Source organism: Carex rostrata, chromosome 21 (assembly GCF_964058835.1).
Source record: "Carex rostrata chromosome 21, lpCarRost1.2, whole genome shotgun sequence".
Taxonomy (NCBI): Eukaryota; Viridiplantae; Streptophyta; class Magnoliopsida; order Poales; family Cyperaceae; genus Carex; species Carex rostrata.
Window position 1 is genome coordinate 4,308,546 of NC_135938.1, and position 20,558 is coordinate 4,329,103.

The following is a 20,558-nucleotide window of genomic DNA, read 5'->3' on the forward strand; positions in this document are numbered from 1 at the left end:
ATTTTCAGATACGATACAGATCTGATAAACTGATAAAAAAAAAACAGGTGACATTGACACCCTTAGAACTGATATCTCACTTCTTTTGTAATTTCCATAGAAATTATCCTCGATGCTGTTTGAAAAGGACATGAATATGAATTAAAAAAAAAAAAAGTTACAATATTTTGAGCGTTCAATTCATGCATTCACGTGGGCTCCATTTATGGTTAATAAAAATGGCAACAAGGGCCCACCACCCCCTTGCATGAAAAAAGATTCAGTTAAGTAAAAATGTGTGCAACCCAAACACAAAAAAAGGGTTTTTGTGTGTCAGTGGTGAAGATGGGCTCTTAAAAAGAAGAGACAACACCCACCAATTCATGTCCGGTTTTTAAATAAAAAACTCAATCATAAAATTCATTTTCATTTGACCCCACATTTCGTTAGTAATTAATCTCATTAATTCCGAGTTTATTTATTTGTTTACAATTGACAGCCAGAAAACGAGCTGGTTCATTTTTTTTTTTTTTTTTTTTTGGTTTTTGGTAAATGATGAACCCTTCATTTATTTGGTCCAATATTCTACAATTCGGGATAACTTCATAAGCCAAATGTTCTTTGTTTTATTATTTATTTTGAAGGAACGAGACGCTCTATTTAAAGAGTCGGGATATAGCTACCACGTCTTAACTTAACAGTCTTAACGATGTTTTTTTAAAATCAATTAAAAAAATAAACAACAAAACTTTAAAAATACCAATCTTATAATTTTATTTTTTAAGTAAAAGTTGGAGGTCAAGTTGCTCAACTATTTAATACCGTTGTTATTATAACAAATATTTCTCCCATTCTGATTTTGAACTCATAACTTCTCATATAAAGACTATGTACCTTGGCCACTAGACCAAAAATTAGTTCCTGTCTAAGAGTATATTTAATTGTAAAATAATAATAGCTAGAATAACTCTTTTATCACTTGTCTTATTAGAATAACTAAATTTAACTTTTTGTAAAAATATGCTATTCTAATAAAGCAAAAGAGTTGATTCAAACTATTCAACTCTATCCAAACACAGTACAAGTTATTTTTAATATACTTTTGTGGGTGCATTTGGATGAATCAAGGAATAACAGCTATTTTTGGGTTCGAAATAGTTGCTAACCCAACATTTCATAGGAATAGTGAAATAGCAGCTAACCCGAGCTATTCTTTTGTTGAGAATAATATTTTTTTTTCATCCAAATGTGCTGTGTTGAGAATAGCTCGCCAGAAATAATAGCTATTTCTGTATCATCCAAACATTTTAAGAACAACCTATTCTCACTCTAATCAAACATAACCTAGAACAGAAATCTAAGTCAACTTTTCTCTATTCTCATTCACTCATCCCGTTTCTCTATTTTTGTACTAATTGTTACACATCGAAACGTAAGCGTAACCACGCTTTTATTTCTATACAATAACATAGATATGTGGTCTTTATGACCCCTTTTGCCAACAAAACAACACGTAGCACTACTTAGATTGAAAATCTTAACTCATACGTAAATTAGGAAGTAATAATTTCGAATCAAAATCATTCAAACATAATTCACATCAGTCTATTTTAGGACTTTGCTTAGAAGAAAAGTAAAACACAGACATAAAAGGAAACAATATTACTATTTCAAATAAGATAATTTCCATGGAAAGTATTTTTGCATTCAAAAAGATTTAAAAAAAAAGAAATATTTCCTTTTTAACTTGAAAGCATTTGTAATATAATGTAGTTACCTAATTTTGAAGCTTAATGTTTTTTATAAAATATTAATCCTCTTTAATAGTTTATAAATTTTGAAATTTGTCTACACTTGTGTCTTTATAAACCATTAATAAAAAAATAGATTTTATCAAACAATCTTGATTGTTTTGGTTTTTACAAAAATCATAAGAACCGAGATGTTATTTTGGTCCGAGTTATTTTCACAGATTTCGAAAAAAATAATATTATAAAACTTATGAAAATACCCCATACTGAATTGTCATTTTGGTCCGAAAAAATAATTCGGACCAAAATTATATTTCAGCTCTAATAATTTTTGTAAAAAAAAAAATAATCACGTTAGTTTCTTAATAATACTTTTTTGAATTATGATTTATAAAAAAAAAATTCCGACCAAACCGCACCAATGATCAGACCAATGGTTTAAACCTAAACTCAACCATCACAAAAAATGATTTTGAAATTCAAAAGTCGCGACAATACTAATGTTCACTGTTCTCTTTCGAGACCTGCGCGCCTACACTTACAAATTGAATTTCAGCGACTAATTAATTGTCAATAAATACGTAGCGAGTCAATATTTTTCACGGATAAATGTTCGCTATACAATTACAATGACAGAGATAATTACAGAGGATCACAATTTCAAGCTTGATATACCCTTCCGTTTTATCTTTTCCTACTCTCTCCTAATTTACGAACTCCTTACAGCACGGTGAAATTTCCTAATTTCTCGCCACGTCACGATTATGTGAAAAATAGTAAAATATTTAGGCAATGATAGAGATTTTCACGTCCGCATGAAGCATTTAATAGATAGCTCTCTTTCCAGTTTCAACCATCCTCTCCATTTGCTACGGCAACTGAACCAGGTGTACAGATAGATAGATAGAGAGAGAGAGAGAGAGAGAGAGAGAGAGAGAGAGAGGCGTGGGTAAATGTGAGATTAAAAGCTTTTAGCAAAAGAGGGAAACAGTGCTGTACAGTGGGGGAATCTAAGAAGAAACCAAAGAAGAAGAGAAGAACAAACTAGGGTATGTACAATTTTTTTCAAACCTCCTCTTTCTTTTTCTTTTGATTTTGTTTTCTGTGAGCTTACACAAGGGGAGAGTTCTAATGGTGTAATGGTGGAAATGTGAAGGATTTTTTGCTGATTAGAAGAAGTTTTAGTCGAAAAAGATTTTCTCTAGTGCCATTTTTAGCCTTGAGTTGATGGTTTCATGGTTTGGTTGTTTTCTTAGTGTTGGTAGAAAGAGAAGTGGTAATGTTGACTATTTTCCTTGCTTTTGCTTTGTGATATTTTTGGTATTATTTATTTTGTATTTTTTGCAAAAATGTGGAAATAAAGTATAGAGAACCAATAAAAGTTTTTACTTTTTTACTTTAGTGTTCTTTGGTTAATATAATTTTGTAAATATTTTCTCGGAAATAAAATAGTCTCTGTTGGGAGAGCATTAAATAAATGAGAAATTTTCTTTTTATAATTTTCAAATCTAATTTCTGCTCTCAGATTTATGGTGATAATATTTTTGCTCTTTTGAAAATGATAAATTTTTTATTTGAAAAGTTTGGTCTGTTATTTTTTGTATAAATTATATCCACAGTATCTTCTCAGTTCCCACCTCAGTAAATGTGCATCTCTGTGGTCTCTGCGTCTTTTGACCCCTTTTTACAGTTTTACCATATAGAAATTCACCTCTTAATACCAAATGACATTTGTAACCCTGATGACTCCTGTCCTCTACGAAGCACTACCATGGGTACTTTCGTACCCAACTTGTGTAACAGTGCCTTTGTTTAATTGCTCTCAGTGTACACATTACCACGCACGCAGTATTCAAATGAGCTTCAAAACCGAAATATACCATTTTACCCCTCCATTGTCCATTCCTTGTAAAACTAAAACAACTTTGACCGCTAAATAAAATACTGCTTATCTCTCCTGGTGCACTTGTCAGTCATGTATATAATTTATTTATGCTTTTTTGTTGCAGGGGGCATTAGCCAAGAGGAGATTAGCTTCCATAAATAATTATGCAGACCCCCAAAACAAGGTTTGCTAATATTTAAATCTGATAGAGTTGAATTTGGAAGAATAGTTTACTCTACAGTAGTAGTAAGTGGTATCCAAAGAGATTCATCCCTTTTTTTAATATATAGCATAATATTTACTTAGATGTGGTCCAACAGAGGTGAAGAAGATGGGGAGGTTAAGAAAGGACAGAGGGTAAATTTATTGTCTACATGTTCTACAAATTTTTAAATTGAGAGGGAAGGACAAAATTTTACCTAGTCTACACTTAACAAAAAATGGAGCGTAGAGGAGGTAAATTAGATTATAATATTTTCCATCTCTTTCCTTTTATTTAATTTGTGGAGCATGGTGTTAAGAGGGAGCATAACAGTACATACCACTTGTGTCCTTGTCACAGTAGTTAGTTTGGACATTAATAACTTACCATATGTGATTCACATTTATGATGTTTTTTTTTCTCTCAGTAGAAATGGGTCCGCACCAGAGGTCCCACAAAAGCCATCTCCTGCCACTCCTAGATCGACACGTGGGAACAAGTCAGGAAATGAGATTGACACGTCAGGAGCCGCACCCGCACCTGCACCTGCACGGACCTCGTCCGATCGAAGCCCTAAGGTTACTGAGCGCCGCTCTCCTAGAAGTCCCGCGAAGGATGTAAGTTTTTACCATTTTCTAATTCCTAATTGTTATTGTTATAATTTGTTGTCAAGAGGGCACCCTGGAGAGTTATATTTTACATTTCTCAAACTTAGAAAATTCTGAGAGTGCGGTAAGTTTTTTAAATTATCCTAGATAAAATATTCTTATGGTTTTGTTGTTGTTTACGTTGCAATTATTTGTTTTTTGAGCTAATTTTCCGGCTATACTATATTGATGTATAAATTTCATTTTTACAGACGCAAGTTATCAAATGTCCTGCACAACCTGCAAAATGAAAAATATTCCTAAAATGATCAAGTGTATCTTTTGTGCCTTTTGCTCATTTGATCTATTGCTGGTTTTCCTGATGTGGGCCAAACTACTTCATGTTTATCTCTACAATTAAAATTAATATAAGAAGGGGAATTTTGGGTGTTTTTGTATTTGGAAGGAATTTAGCGTGCAAGTTCACTGGCCAAAAGGCATATGAACGGCATTTTAATATCATGGTTGAAGAATATCAATGAAACTAGTTAATAGCTGTTGAACATTTTAAGATTCTTACTAAATTGTTACTTTCTTTTTCAGAAAAAGAGGCCGAGTAAGATATCAGAATTAGAGTCTCAGATTAGTAACTTGAAAGACGAACTGAAGAAGGCGAAAGATGAGTTGACGTCATCAGAGGCATGCAAAACCAAAGCCGTGCAAGAGGCTGATGCAGCCAATGAGCAGCTGACAGCTGTCACTGTCAAGCTGGAAGAATCCCAGCGCCAGCTGATGGATTTCTCTGCCGCTGAGGAGGCCCGTCTCATGGAACTCGGTAAAATTTCACAGGTATTGGTAATAGAAAATGATGAGAAATAAAATACAATAATGCTAGATTATCAATTTCACAAGTCATGCATTTGCTTTTATTCTGCAGGAACTCTGTCAAATTTCATTGGCAGAGTTTGTTTATTCGGCAATTGGATTGAGAATCCTTGCATTTGACTAAGTGTAGTAAATTCATAATTATTACTAAAAACATGTACTATTGTTTATTACTTGTTGCAATAATATTCCGAGTACTCCTTGTACTAAGATTAGTATATTAATGATTCTATTTATTACTTATTTGACTTGTTTGTTGTCGGACTGTGCTTTATGTTGTGTGGGTTCTAGCTAATCTTAGTAGAATTAACTCCCGTTTTAGATTATTTTATCAACTTGTACAATTTCAATTAATTCCGTAGTTTTTATATTTAATTTTCCATTTATTTCTATTTTTTTAATAAATCTCACCATCTTTTTTGTGAGACTAAAACCTGTAATCCTGTATATTTTCAGGAGAAAGAGGTTGCTTGGCAGTCTGAATTAGAAGCCATGCAAAAGCAACAGTTAGCCGACAAAACTGAAATTCAAGTTCTAAAGCAACAACTTGACACCCTCGCTGAATCAGATGCAAATCACTCGAAACGTCTAGAAGAATTCAAAACCGAGCTGCAATCACTAAACGAGGAATTGCATGTGAGAGCTGACACCATTGAGAGGCTCCAGGTTCGTGTCATAGAGGTTGAAAAGGCCAGAATGGAAACCAAGGAAGAATCTGATGAGCGGGGACGGCAACTGGAGATCGCCAAAACCGCAATTGAGAGGCTTCAGGAGACAATATGTTTCAAAGATACTGAACTGGAGGCATCCAGGGCTAAGGCTAGCTCCCTAGAAGAAGCCGTCAACAAGTTGCATGAAGCTGATGGTGAAAACGATTCCTTGACGAACTCCGTATTGCAGGTTGAGATGGAAAGGCTGAGATCAGATCTTGAAGCAGCTCTGAATATTAACACCAATCTGGAAGAGAAGGTAAACCAACTCCAGACTGAGCATGAAAACAAAGATTCTGAGATCAATAACTTGAAAAAGGTTCTAGAAGAGAAGAAGCCTGAGCACATAACAGAATCAGAAGCAATTCCAGCACCAATTCAAGCCGAGCTCGAAACAAAGCTGATGAAGTCGATAACGGACGTAGCTGAGCTGAAGGCCAGCTTAATGGACAAGGAGAATGAGCTCCAGAACCTTCTAGAAGAGAATGAGACACTCAAGTCCGAAGTGTCGAAGAAAGAAGGTGAGAGCGTGAAGAAGTATGAGACAGTCGTGGCAGAGCTAGAGCTGGCCAAGGCTACTGAGCAAGATACTAGAATGCGCCTCGGTTATTTGACTGAGGAGGCCGATAAAAGCAGTCGCAGGTACAGATTTTATTTATTTTACAAGCTGTTTTGTATGCCGGGTTGTGTCAGACTGGTTCTTGCATGAAGTGCCCCCACATGACCATGTTTTGGGTATCAATTTAGAATAGTGAATGGAAGAAAAGGCCCCACATGACCATGTTCATTGAAATGCCAATTTTGTTTTTTGATGTGATGCCTTACCATAATAGAAAGAATCATGTGACATCAACACAGAAATGATTTCTGCTCATTTATTGATTGAAGAATTACAGCAGTTAAAGTGGAGACACGTGTTGTTTCAAGTATCGCAACCAGACAGGATTTGTATGTTTTTCCGTTGCAAATACTGGCAAATTTATCATATTTACCATACTGTTATTTGTTCTCCTTTTGAAATTAAGAACCATCATAACTGTCTACGATGTGAGTATAATATTTAGTTGCTGATTAGTTTACTTGTACCTCCATGAAGTTTGATCGGGTTAGATATAAAACGTGTTTATTAGATGTAATTACATGAAACGTGTTCAAGGGAAATGTAATCATTTGTCTGACCAAACCTTGATTTTAATATTTGGTTGACACTTGGTAAATAAATTACAATATGCCTAATATATAATCACATCTAATAAACACGTTTCATCTGATTTTCTTCCGACATAAAATTTTCTATTTTTTAAAAACATGATTACATAGATAGACAAAATAAACTATCACGTATATAATTTTTATAAATATATCTAACCATGCTTAAGTGCCTGGGAAGTTGTCTAATAGTAACATCTGTGCAACCTAACCTGATCAAAATTCACTCAATTCTTGACCCCATTGGCAGGGCGGCCCGCGTGACGGAGCAGCTTGATGCGGCTCAGGCGGTGAATTCAGAAATGGAGTCAGAGCTGAGGCGCCTCAGGGTCCAGTCTGACCAGTGGCGCAAGGCAGCTGAGGCGGCAGCTGCGGCACTCTCAGGAAACAACAATGGGCGATTGATCGAGCGATCTGGGTCGTTGGATCCTGACTATAACTCGATTGGTGGAAAGATGATGAACTCGCCATTCTCTGATGACCTTGAGTTTGAGTCACCCAAGAAGAAGAACAGTGGTGTGTTGAGGCGCATGAGTGGCCTATGGAAGAAGAGCCCCAAATAGTTTTGCTAATATTTTGGTATATTTTTTGTCCCTTTTTTCTGAGACAATTTCTGATATGCACCTCAAATATGTGAAATACTCAAAACTATCGTGTGTGTGTATATATACACAAATATAGAGGTTGGCTAAGATCAAAATGGTAGTTCCTACGTCTTTGGTGCTACCAATTTGTTTTTGTGGTTTTTAAAGTTCAATTAGTCAATATGAAGTGCTCAATGTATTTTTAAAGTTCCTAAAATGCAGTGATTATTAAAAATTCATAAAAAATAGTAAAAAAGTTCCAAAAAATGAAAAATTTGGTCCCCAAGCACATTTTAATATGGAGAACATGTTGAGCACTTAAGATGGACTATTTAAACTTCAAAAACCACAAAAACAAATTGGTAGTATCAAGGCCTTAGTCATACCACTATGACCTTAGCCAATCTCTCTCTATATATAATGGAATATGCTAGCATGCTATGCGTAGTATAGCTCTCCTCCGTGCAACGGCTCAATATTTGACTTTTCAAAATCCTAACGGTTGATCCGAACCGTTCATCTTGTTCTCCATATTAATATGTATTTGGAGACCAAATTTTACATTTTTTGGAATTTTTTTACTATTTTTTTAGATTTATTGAAAATTGCTGTTTTTAGCAAATCTGGACCATAAAAAAACATCGATTTTCAATAAATCTAAAAAAATAGTAAAAAAATTCCAAAAAATGTAAAATTTGGTCTCCAAACACATTAATATGGAGAACAAGATGAACTGTTCGGATCGACCGTTAGGATTTTGAAAAATCGAATATTGAGCCGTTGCACGGAGGGGAGCTATGCTACGCGTAGCATGCTAGCATATTCCTATATATAATATTCCAAAGCATGGTTAAAGTAAACATAAATCCAACGACTTGTAGAACATGAACAAGTCAAATAATCCCTCTAATGAAATTGAGGTACTTTGAGATGATATTAGAAGGAACAGAATTGCATGAAATTTCATATATTTAGTGGACTTGTCAGAGATTTTTTTCTTGCCAGTGGTATATATTATTTTTGGTTAATTGAGCAGTTGTTTGTTTCCTTTTCACCTCTTGTTCAATTCAGGTCTGCTGGTTAAATGATGTGAGAGAAGAATAGGTACTTGTTTTAAAGCTGAATGGAGATATTTTAGAGTCTAAATAGTGAGAAGAGACTTTAGACTAGGTAAGTCTTGTGCCCTTTGTTCCAATCGCATTTAGACAAAATATGTGATTACAGATTCCATCTTGTATGGCACAGCTCCACTTTTTCTTGTATCTGACTTCTGACATGTGTTTCTATATCCTTCTTTTTAAATTCATCTGTGAATTTATTTTTGTTTTGCTCTCTGATACACATTTGAATTGAAATTGCTGATTATGTTCTATGAACAGCCATATCAACCAAGTTTCCCAAAATAACCATATCACTATAAATCAAAGAATAGAGGCAAAGGAAATTCTGAGCAAATTGTGGTTAAAAAGAGAGAACAACTTGGTTCTCCATGTGATAGCTGGTTTTGAAAGCACAGAATGAGACCAGTTAATATATGCAGAGCCTGTTGTCTGAAGATGAAATGAGCAAATTTTAACAGAGCGGTTTTGGCTTCATGCTGAGCATTGACTATATGCAGCGATGTTCTAATTCTATAGTCTGTGCGCTGCATGAAGCCAATACTGTTCTGTTAAAATCATTACCCCCACGCTGCTATATATTAGCCGTTAGACCAAACTCATGTTAATAGACGTACAGCTTACAACATAAAAACGATTTTCATGTATATCTTTTAAAATTTTTGAAATTACATTTTTTTTTAATATTTATAATACCATATTTATCCTTCTAAATGTCAAACGTTCTTATATTTTTTTCAATTTATTTTCTTACTTAGTATAAAGCTTAACCTATATAACACCAACTCTAAAATATCAGTGTCATTTCAACCTATATAACACCAATTCTAAAATCTATCAAATCGACTTTAAACGGTGAATTCATACCGTTCAAATCGATCTACTTCATTAGTTGTGTATTTATATGCAAAATTTATAACTTTTTGAATTTATTTAGTATTAAGTCAAGTGGTCAAATGTGTGAGTTTTTAAGTTAATTTTAATACATTCATTTTTCAATATTTTTATTGCTTGATTTGATATATTAATAACTCGAAAATATAAAAAAAATTGTATGTAAACACATCACTCATAATGTAAATCGATTTGAACGGTTTGAATTAGTCGTTCGAAGTCGATTTGATGGGTTTAGAGTTGGTGTTATATAGGCTAAAATGACACTGATATTACATTAGTCAAACTCCTTAGTATGCACACATAAGCGTAGCATGAAATTTTCCAGACATAATGATGAATGAATTATTTTGATCCATTCATTCATCAACTATCTGAACATCTTAACTTTGTAAAAAAAAAAAAATTAAAACCCAAAATAACAAAACGATTAAACACTCAGAGGGTCAAGTTAAAATCAATATTAACGATTTAAAATTTAAAATTCGTTGATTAAAATCAATCTAGTAATATTTTAAGATAAGCTCGTAAAATTTCTTGTTGAGCTTAAATACATATAAACTTTACCCATACATTATGCATGAATACTTATAGATTAACTATCAATTCGGTGTAGATTAGAGAACAAACACTAAAGTGTAAGTTGATAAATTATTTGTGGACATTTATTAAAAAAAAAAAAAACATTTTTTCCAGCTTAGATGCACTCTTAAATTGCAAATTCACAAACCCTTAAGCTGTTAATTAAACAAAATCCATTTCGCTAAATAAAAAATTAGAATAAAACTAGATGACCAGTACATAAATCGCATAAACTATTCCAGGAATGTAGCCCAACAGCGTTAGCACTAAATCAATCCAGAACTCCACCTACATTAAATTAAAAACAAAACAAAAAACCAAAAAAAATATCGTTAATTACAAGAAATTTACTAACTAATAAAAAAATAAATAAACTACTTACAGCAATTCCATAGCGCAAAAACACACCAACAGGTGGAATAAAAATTGCTAACAAAACCGCCACAAATATCTCAGATCCCATATCTTGGCACTTCAAATATTTTCCTCCTCCTCCTCCTCCTCCTCCTTTCTTTTTTGTTGTTTTTAGGGAGGTTTTATTTAGAGTGATTAAAGAGAAACAAAGGTTTTATCTCTTTTTTAATGTGACAGATTATTAGCTATTTTTGGTGCTGTTATTTTTATTTTTTTTTTTTTGGTATTTTAGAAAATAATGCTGATGACGAGTTATCTTGACTCTTGAGTGTATTTCTATGAAAGATTATTTTTTATTGTTGTTGTTTTTATATATGGCAGACGCGACACAGTTAGTGTCACGTGTAGGGGTGGCAAAAAAAACTCGTAATTCGTGGCTCAATTGTGACTCGTACCTGATTCGTTTATTATTGGATCGAGCTGTTAACGAGCCAGTTCGTCACTAGCTTGGTCCATAATTAATGAGTTCAAGCTGGAGCTTAGCTTGCTCGTTAGCTCAGTTAGACATCAATTTGTGAATTTGTATGAATTTGTGTGCATTTTATACTGTCTAGCTCGGTTCATCTCGATCCAAAAACTTTATAGAATTTATTTTCTTCTTAAAACAAGATCCAGTCAGACCTAGCGAGCCAACTCGTCAGCTCGCGAGCTAGTTCGGATTGGCTTGTCATGAGTTCAAGCTGAGGTTTTAATTCAGATGCTCTAGGTCCAGTTTGCTCTGCTGTAGCTCGGTCCAAATTTAACAAGCTGAACTAGAGCCTAGCTCGGACTGAGTCAGCTCGTTGACACTCCTAGTCACGTGTACTTCTAATAGGAAACGCGCAATTTCTTGTGCCCCTTGTTTTGAAATGAAATTTCTAATATATAACGGGCTTATGCTAGATGTTAATCGAATTTGATTTAATTGGGCAGAAGTTTTATTTGCCTGTTAATAGCGGAATTCAGATTTGCTGAACTAAGTCAAATTTAAATTTGAATTCGAACAATTCGTTATAAATTGACACTCATTTTTACATTCCATATGGACTCCGGGCAGAATTCACATCCCTCAGGTTGCCTGACCGAGAACAATTAAATCGGACGGGCCAAGATTGGAATTTTAACTTAGCACGAATCTCAAAGCACAAATAATACTGTCCTCTCCATCATCCCAAACAGGCACCGGCTGATATTAAATCTGGACCATCCGTTTCAATTTTGCTGTGTCAAGAACTAAATTCGTATCCTCTGAGATATCTCAAACTTTGCGTGACTTTATGGAAAATCCTAACCGTTTAAAGACGTTCTGCACGAGTGTAAAAGCCCACATGACACTGACCCCCTACATCACCCCCGAACAGGCACTGGACACGTCGGTCACGCAAAAGTTGAGATATCTCAGAGGATACGTACTCGTCAGGAACCTGGGAACCTCCGGGCATCCCTCAAATTGTGAGGCAAAATGATTCCCGTCTCCCAAGGATTCCCAATTTGTGTAGCTCTTTGATTCCTGAACTCTTGAAATTATGTTCCTCTTTTAATTAAAATTAAGTTTGTTTCTAAATAAAAACAACTCTTACTGGCGGAACCCTTTGTTAGAACTTTTAACCGCCGCAAATAGATTGACATCTTTAAAATGGTATTTAGATGCAATTTTAGATGTAACTTGGAACATTCTGTAAAATGAAGTCAATACCTTATTTACCTGAATTATAAACTTGCAATGAGGAGAGTGTAATGGAATTAAATTGTTGAATTTTTTTGGATAATGGTTTTGGCATTTTACTGTTCTCTTATTATATATTTTTGCTCGAACTCTCAGTTTGTGTCCTTTTAATTTATAAGAGGTTTTTATTGGATGCAATGCTAATTTTCAATTTTTTTTTTGGGCTAAATATCTTGGCATGGTTGCGTGCGTTAAGATGTTAATATTTTTTATAAGTTGGGCGGACTGGCAAACTACCAATATTTTGATTAAAATAAAGATTTATAAGTTTTGTATTTTGTTAAGCGTTGTAAATAACGGTATGATCTTGTAACTGACAAAGTACTACCATGTGATTAATTGAAAATAACCGGCCAATTAGTCAAAAAAATCCGTAACGATTTGATTGTCATTAACAACTAATCAGTCGTTTTTTACAACACAGATTTTGTTGACGGTATATCCGAAAATATTATACTAATGGAAATCTAATATCCCGAATTTCTTTTAGTTACCATTTCAATAGAAAGATAAACGGAATTGAAATAAAAAAGTTTTCATTTTTACTAGATACGTAGATAATATATGCGCATCTCTAAAAGATGACGTGTAGATATTACATGTGCAACTATTTTTGATAGAATTTAGTCAAATTTAATACAGTTTACGAATCTGCGCGAAATGCCTTGGAGGTGCACAATAACGCTTTGTTTGGCTGCCAGGCGGGAACGGGAATGAGCTTGGGTTCGGCTTCCAATTTGAATGGCCGAAACACTGTGCGCGTGAGAAAAAAAATTCACTTTGAGTAATTTTTTTTTTCCCACAGACACAGTACTCGGCCAAACAAGTATAATATTTGTATATCTGGTAATGTGATTCTTTTTTTTAAAATTTATATCAACTCTATATATTCTATTATGTGAAATGGTAGCTTAAAAAAATCGGCAAAAAATCTGGGGTTTCTTTACGGAATAAATATTTGAGTATAGTTATCATCACTGATTCTTTGTCAGGTGTGTTTGAAACCCCAATTTTATGGATTTTGAAAAACAAAAGCCAATAACAAATTTAGAACAGAAGAATCAGATCAAAACTTTGTTCCAGCTGTATCAGGGGCGGACTCGGAGTAGAACAGGGAGGCAACTCCTCTGGATTTCGAATTTTAGTGGTGATCTATCGGTACCGATTAACTTTGTCCTCTCTGATTTTTTTTTGTCCTATCTGGATGTTTGATTTGTAATTCGGATTCAATTTAATGATAAAATCAAAATAAATTTCTTAAATTATAATTGGTAATTAGAATTATAAGTTAAAACATCGAGAATGTTATGAATTAAGTATTTATGGATGTCCATATTGCAACTCTCTTGAGCAATTACTTGAAAACTTCTCTTTAAAGAAGAATGTTTCTCTCCCTACATTTATCAATAGAGTTAATATTAGATGGCTTGTAATTTACATTTTCTAGCCTATAAATAGAGGATTTGTATGAATGTATTTGACATAACAAAAGCATATGAATAAAGCATAGCCATCTTTATACATTCTCAATATCTTGTTTATTATTCTTTTACTTTATTTTATAACACGTTATCAGCACGAAAGCTCTACTAGTTGAAGATTCGAGGTAACTTTGATATCTCTTATTTTAATTCCATTTAAATAAATAATTCTTATAATAAATAATTGCTAAATGGAATAAGTTATGATTTTTTGTATATTTAATCATCTAGAAGAAGATTTCAAGAAAATCTAAGTAAATAATCGGGTTGTTAAAATATTTAGTGTCTTAACCGTAAAAAAAAAAAAAATAATTAGTCTCTCCTATTTTTATTGGTACTTGAATGACCTTTGTCACTGTTACATGATATCCTTATGTTGCCTTTTAGCAAATTATGCAATGATTCAAATTAAACCATCGAAGTTAATAAAATGGCCTGAAGCCATCTGTTGATCATAAATTTTATAATGTGAAATTTAGATATGATTCATATTTTTTTTTGTGCAATATTTTATGTTCAACAACTTAATCTTCTTGAAGAAGATTTTAAAAGATATTAAGGTCTTCTTGAAGAAGATTTCAAGAAATTTTATATAATTTGCAAAATTTTTATCATGTTTATATTAATTTTGTTTTTCAATAATTTATTCTTCCGGAAGAAGATTTCAGAAAAAATGAAAAATGTTTCAAGTAATTTTCCAGAAGAAGATTTATGTGACTCACAAAATTTAATATGAGAAGATTTCAATATATCTTCTTGAAGAAGATTTCAATAAGGTTTATATGATGTTGATTTTTTTTAAATGATGTAATCTTCCCGAAGAAGATTCAAGAAACATTCCGAGTTGATTCATTATCACTTGATGGATGAATAAAATAATGAGTTGTTAAATAAAATATTATCTTAATTGTGCTTCATTCCTCGAAGTGAATGTAGCAATATATAATAATAATAATTTTGGACAAACTCGTGAACATGGACCAGATCTAAGTTAAATATCATAATGTTTATTCTTATAATACACATTTTCACCGGAAGTGGAAAGATAATGAAGAAAATAATGAGAAAAAGAAAAATAGAAAGAATAACAAAAAAAGAGAATTCATGTTATCATTGGTCACGTACCGGTTGTACGTCAACATACTACGCTGAAACATCATATTGCTTTATAAGCATCACTATATATATATATATATATAAATCGAGAATTTTTTTTTTATTTGCTAATGTCATGATCTCGATCTTATATACTCAAAATAATATTAGTCACTGAATTAAGTTCATTCTTTAGCGAGAAACATATATGATAGTAAAGCATTAGAATTTAACAATCTAACCTAAGAGGTCATTAAATGAAACTTAGAACTATCATGTTAAGATTATTCGGTATAAGCCAAGTATGTGCCAAGATAAAAGTTAAGTATTAGTTATTGCCTTGACCAAACTTTCTCGGTCTCATGTGAATATTTACTTTTAAAAAGTTAATTTGTTCCTATATCAAGTATAAATTAATTCATGATATGAAAGTTGTAGAATATAATAAAAACAAGCTGGGAGACACGATAATATTTAAAAGGGTCATTAAATCATTAGATCAAAATTCTTTTACGATTTTTTTTATTAATGATAATAATAGTAAATAAATTAATAAAAAAATTTTTTTTTTGTTATTATGAAATTATATTTATGGTCATTTTTATTTATTTGCATTTCTTGTTATCACTGTTATGGTGGTATTTCTTATTTTTGTTAATTGCAACTGTTGTTAATAAAATAATAATAATAATTTGATTGAAGACTCCGGAAGAGCAATATTGTCAATATTGTTGTTATGCGGAGGATATAAATTTATATTAACGATGCATTATATTCTTCTAAGTCTCAAAACAATTTGTTAAGCTTTAAGAATATCCGCCGAAATGGATATCATATTGAGACAACTAATGAAAAAAGATGTTGAAGAGAATAAAAAAAATGCATATCCTCCGATTTGTACAACACATATATTAGTACAATTGAAGCACATGTTGTAAACCAGTAGTTTACATATAATAATATATTTATAGTTTGGCATGATCGGTTGGGCCATTCCGGATCAACAATGATGCGAAAAATCATAGCAAATTAATGTGAACATTCATCAAAGAACCATAAGATTCTTTAATATGATAAATTTTTTTGTGTTAATTTTATTTCTAGAACGTATACAAGATGATATTTGTGGAACATTATTTTTAACATGTGAACTATCTGAATATGTTATGGTTTCAATTGATGCATCAACAAGATGGTCACATGTATGTTTATTTTCAAACCGCAACCTGACGTTTGCGAGATTACTTGCTCAATTGATTTGATTAAAGAGCATAATTTTATGATTATCCAATTATGAAAGTACGTCTAGACAATGTCGGAATTAATGTTGAACATCTTGTAGATGTTCGTATATAAAAAAGAAGATATGATATTTTACATGCAACAAAACTAATTCGCATCATACCAACTAGCTATTATAAAGCTTCCCCTTATAATTAGTTTTTGGTCACATATCTAATATTTCCCATATAATAATTTTTGAATGTGCGGTATATGTTATAATTGCTCCACCACAACGCACAAAAATGGGATATCAAATAAAGTTGGAAATTTATATTAAATTTGAATCTCCATATATAATAGAGTATCTAGAATCATTGATGGGAGATTTATTCATGGCTAATTTTGCCAATTGTGATTTTGATGAATAAAAATTTCCAACCTTAGGGGGAGAAAACTATCAGCTGGAAAAAAAATACATTAGTATGAATTATTATTGTCTTATTTTGATCCTCGTACTAAAGAATGTGAACTAAATGTTCAAAAGATAATTTATTTGCAAAGGTTAGTGAATCAATTGCCAGACACATTCACAGGCTCAAAGAAAGTGACCAAATCACATGTACCAGCTGCTAATGCTCCAATTAAAGTCGGTGTCCCTGTTGGACAGACTACTTATAACACGCATGAAGCGTGAAAAAGCATCGGTTCCAAAGATTAAAAAAAAATATATAAAAATCCTCGAAAAAGAAAAGGAGCAAAGAATGAAAATGGTCAAGACGAGAATATGATAATTTCAGATAAAACTCCAAAAGAGAATAAAATTATAACTAATATTGGAGTTCCAGCAGAAACTCAGGTATCTGAAATTCATGAAAATGAAGAGATCTCTATAAATTATATCATGAATGGAATAAGATGGAACCGAGATGAAATTGATGTCAATGATATTTTTGCATATAATATAGCGCTAAATATAATAAATATTGAGGATCATGACCCGAAGTCTATTAAAGAATGTCAACAAAGAAATGAATGGCCAAAATAGAAAGGTGCAATTGAGGTAGAGTTAAACTCTCTTGAAAAGTGAAAAGTTTTTGGACCTGTAGTCCTTGTACCTCAAGGTATAAAACCAGTAGGATATAAATGAATATTTATGAGAAAATAAAATGAGAAAGGTGAAATTTTGAAATATACTCACATGTGGTGGATGCAACAACTTTTTTTTTAGTCTGGCAGTCCATGAAGGACTTAATTTGCACCTAATGGATATTGTTACAGCCTATTTAAAATGGCTTGCTTGATAATGATATTTATATGAAAATCTCTGAAATATTTAAGATATGCCTGAAGCATGTAATTTAGGTTCTCGAGAACATTATTCAGTTAAATTGAATAAATCTTTATATCGATTAAAGCAATATGGACGCATATGCTATAATCGTTTAAGTGAACATTTATGAAACATGGATATAAGAATGATACGAGTCCATGTATTTTCATGAAAAGATATAGAAATGATTTTGTTATAATTGCAGTTTATGTTGACGATCTAAGTATCATTGGAACTCCTGAAGAGCTTTCAAAAGAATAAATTATTTAAATGAAGAATTTGAGATGAAAGATCTTGAAAGAACAAAATTTTGCATTGGATTGCAAATATTTAAAAATGATATTTTTATGCATCAAGAAAATTATATTGCAAGAGTGCTGAAATAATTTTATATGGATAAATAGCATTCATTAAGCACTCCGATGGTTGTAAGATCATTAGATGTGAATAAAGATCATTTAGACCTCGAGAGAATGATGAAGAACTACTTGGTCCTGAAGTACCATATCTTAGTGCAATGGGAGCACTTATGTATCTTGCTGGACATATAAGGCCTGGTATATCATTTGCTGTAAATTTATTAGCAAGATATAGTTCTTCTCCCACACGAAGACATTGGAATGAAATTAAACATATATTTTGCTACCTCCGAGGTACAATGGATATGGATTTGTTTTTTTGTTCAAATATATCCAAATCTGATTTAATTGGTTATACAGATGCTGGATATTTGTCTGATCCACATAATGGCCAATCTCAAACAGGCTATTTGTTTACATGTGATGGAACAACTATTTTGTGGCGATCTGTGAAACAAACTATAATAGTCACATCTTCTAATCATGCAGAAATTTTAGCAATACATGAAGCAAGCCAAGAATGTGTTTGGTAAGATCTGTGATTCAACACATTCGTCAGACATGTGGCTTGTCTTCTGGAAAAATGATCCTGACGATCATATATGAAGATAATACTGCATGTATTTCTCAATTAAAGGAATGATACATTAAAGGAGATAGAACAAAACACATTTCACCAAAATTCTTTTTCATCCATGATCTTCAGAAGGATAATGTTATTAATATTCATCAAATCCGTTCAAGTGAGAATCTAGCAGACCTATTCACCAATGAGCTTCCTACTGGGATATTTGAAAAGCTGGTCCGCAATATTGGTATTAGTCGATTTAAAGATCTTGATTAATGTTGTCATGAGGGGGAGTTAAATACGCATTACATTTTCCTTAACCATGGTTTTTCCCACTGGGTTTTCCTGGTAAGGTTGTAATCGTGTATTAAGAAGAATAATGTACTCTTTTTCCTTCACTAGGTTTTTATCCCATAGGGTTTTTCCTAGTAAGGTTTTAATGAGGCATATTCTTATGAAATGGACATCCAAGGGGGAGTGTTATGAATTAAGTATTTATGGATGTCCATATTGCAACTCTCTTGAGCAATTACTTGAAAACTTCTCTTTAAAGAAGTATGTTTCTCTCCCTACATTTATCAATAGAGTTAATATTAGATGACTTGTAATTTACATTTTCTAGCCTATAAATAGAGAATTTGTATGAATGTATTTGACATAACAAAAACATATGAATAAAGCATAGCCATCTTTATACATTCTCAATATCTTGTTTATTATTCTTTTATTTTATTTTATAACAGAGAATTATAAATCAGAATATTAAAAAATATAAGTCAGTATTTTTTTTATCGAGTACATAATTAGTTAATGAGTTTGAATTCAATAAGTTATTTAAATCCAATTTAATATTTTTTTTGTCCCCGACAAAAATCATGAATCTGTCCCTGAGCTGTACCATGAATCTTTTTTATTAGCCATGAAAATATTCAAAGCAAAAGATCTTTGCTTAACCCATTTATAATGGCAAGGAATCGCGTACTACTTTATGCAAAGAAGTACCATATATATTATTTATATATTTATTTCCTTTTCAGCAAAAGAACAGATACGAAATTGGAAAGGCGACGAAAAATCGGATCAAGCTTTGTTTTTGATCAGATCTACCCCACGCTTCCCAAAAGGTACTTTATGCGAAACCAGTCAAACCACGCTACTTGTAATTCGTATAAGCAACAGTTACACACAGCAATAGCAATAGCTTGTATTCTATTTGATGTACAAAATCGCTCAAATTCGTAACTTGTTATAATTCGCTCGCTAATTATTTGTTTTAATTCGCTTATTTACAATTTGAGTTAGTTTCAACTCAAGTTGGCTGATCCATTTAATAAATGAGCTGATTTTGAGCATATCCCAACTCACTCATTAACAACTCGAGTTACACAAAATTCATCACAATAAATCTCACGCCCTTCTCAATGACTTCTAAACTGCTGTTTGGATTTTTTTTGTTTTTGTTTTATTAGTTGTCTTGTTAATTATTTTTAAATTATTTGTATTTAGATAAACTATTACTAAATTATTTGAATTGTTTATGTTTATATAAACACTTACTGGCATATAATTATAACTAAGAAAATTGGCTGGTCAAACAAGTTGTGAGCCAACTCGAGTTAGTAATGAGCTGAACTCAAGTTGGCTTTACAGCTCGTTATTGACATTTCAATTCTAATTGACTCGCTTATTTACTAAATAAGCTGAGTACGAGTTGGAAATAACTCGTTCAAACTCGACTCATTTACAGCCCTAATTCGAACGCCAATTACCTGATTTATTCTTATATATTTTTGTCCCTAGTTTTATTTTTTTTGAGAGAGAAAGATGGTTGTCTCTGCTTTTAAACTCTAATGTTCACAAAACAAATGTCTTTCCCGCGAAGAGATTTGCTATTTGTTGCCAGATCAAATATTGATTTTTTTTCCTTAGTTTTAAGAGTTCATTTTCTCTGCGGTACTTGAGCACATCGGATTAGTTAAAAGCCGAGTAAAAAATA

At 32.3% G+C, this 20,558-nt stretch overlaps 2 protein-coding genes across 5 annotated transcripts; one reads left to right on the forward strand and one right to left on the reverse strand.

Moving 5' to 3' along the window:
- The first annotated feature begins 2,574 nt into the window (after nt 1–2,574).
- On the forward strand, nt 2,575–9,114 carry RIP5 (ROP interactive partner 5). Of its 4 annotated transcripts, none has more exons than XM_078322856.1 (7): nt 2,575–2,779; nt 3,740–3,799; nt 4,245–4,434; nt 5,008–5,253; nt 5,746–6,641; nt 7,459–7,787; nt 8,864–9,114. In XM_078322856.1, the coding sequence occupies exons 2-6, from the start codon at nt 3,780–3,782 to the stop codon at nt 7,769–7,771; spliced, it is 1,665 nt and encodes a 554-aa protein (XP_078178982.1). In that variant the 5' UTR covers nt 2,575–2,779; nt 3,740–3,779; the 3' UTR covers nt 7,772–7,787; nt 8,864–9,114. The 4 variants fall into 4 exon arrangements, with proteins under 4 accessions (XP_078178982.1, XP_078178986.1, XP_078178983.1 ...); XM_078322860.1 differs by having other exon boundaries at nt 2,585–2,779; nt 4,248–4,434; XM_078322857.1 differs by lacking the exon at nt 2,575–2,779 and having other exon boundaries at nt 3,681–3,799.
- A 1,163-nt stretch (nt 9,115–10,277) lies between these two features.
- On the reverse strand, nt 10,278–11,070 carry LOC144573496 (low temperature-induced protein lt101.2-like). The gene is made up of 2 exons (XM_078323276.1): nt 10,769–11,070; nt 10,278–10,674 (listed from the first exon to the last, which is right to left on the reverse strand). Exons 1-2 carry the CDS (start codon nt 10,847–10,849, stop codon nt 10,591–10,593), a joined length of 165 nt encoding a protein of 54 aa, XP_078179402.1. The 5' UTR covers nt 10,850–11,070; the 3' UTR covers nt 10,278–10,590.
- Between the last annotated feature and the right edge of the window lie 9,488 nt (nt 11,071–20,558).

Excerpts from the sequence above, each read along its gene's own strand:
- RIP5 (XM_078322856.1), top strand. The coding sequence starts at position 3,780 with ATGCAGACCCCCAAAACAAG. Across the intron at positions 3,800-4,244 it reads ATGCAGACCCCCAAAACAAG|TAGAAATGGGTCCGCACCAG; the intron begins GTTTGCTAATAT and ends TTTTTCTCTCAG. Across the intron at positions 4,435-5,007 it reads CTAGAAGTCCCGCGAAGGAT|AAAAAGAGGCCGAGTAAGAT; the intron begins GTAAGTTTTTAC and ends TTTCTTTTTCAG.
- LOC144573496 (XM_078323276.1), bottom strand. The coding sequence starts at position 10,849 with ATGGGATCTGAGATATTTGTGGCGGTTTTGTTAGCAATTTTTATTCCA. Across the intron at positions 10,675-10,768 it reads TTTTGCGCTATGGAATTGCT|GTGGAGTTCTGGATTGATTT; the intron begins GTAAGTAGTTTA and ends AATTTAATGTAG.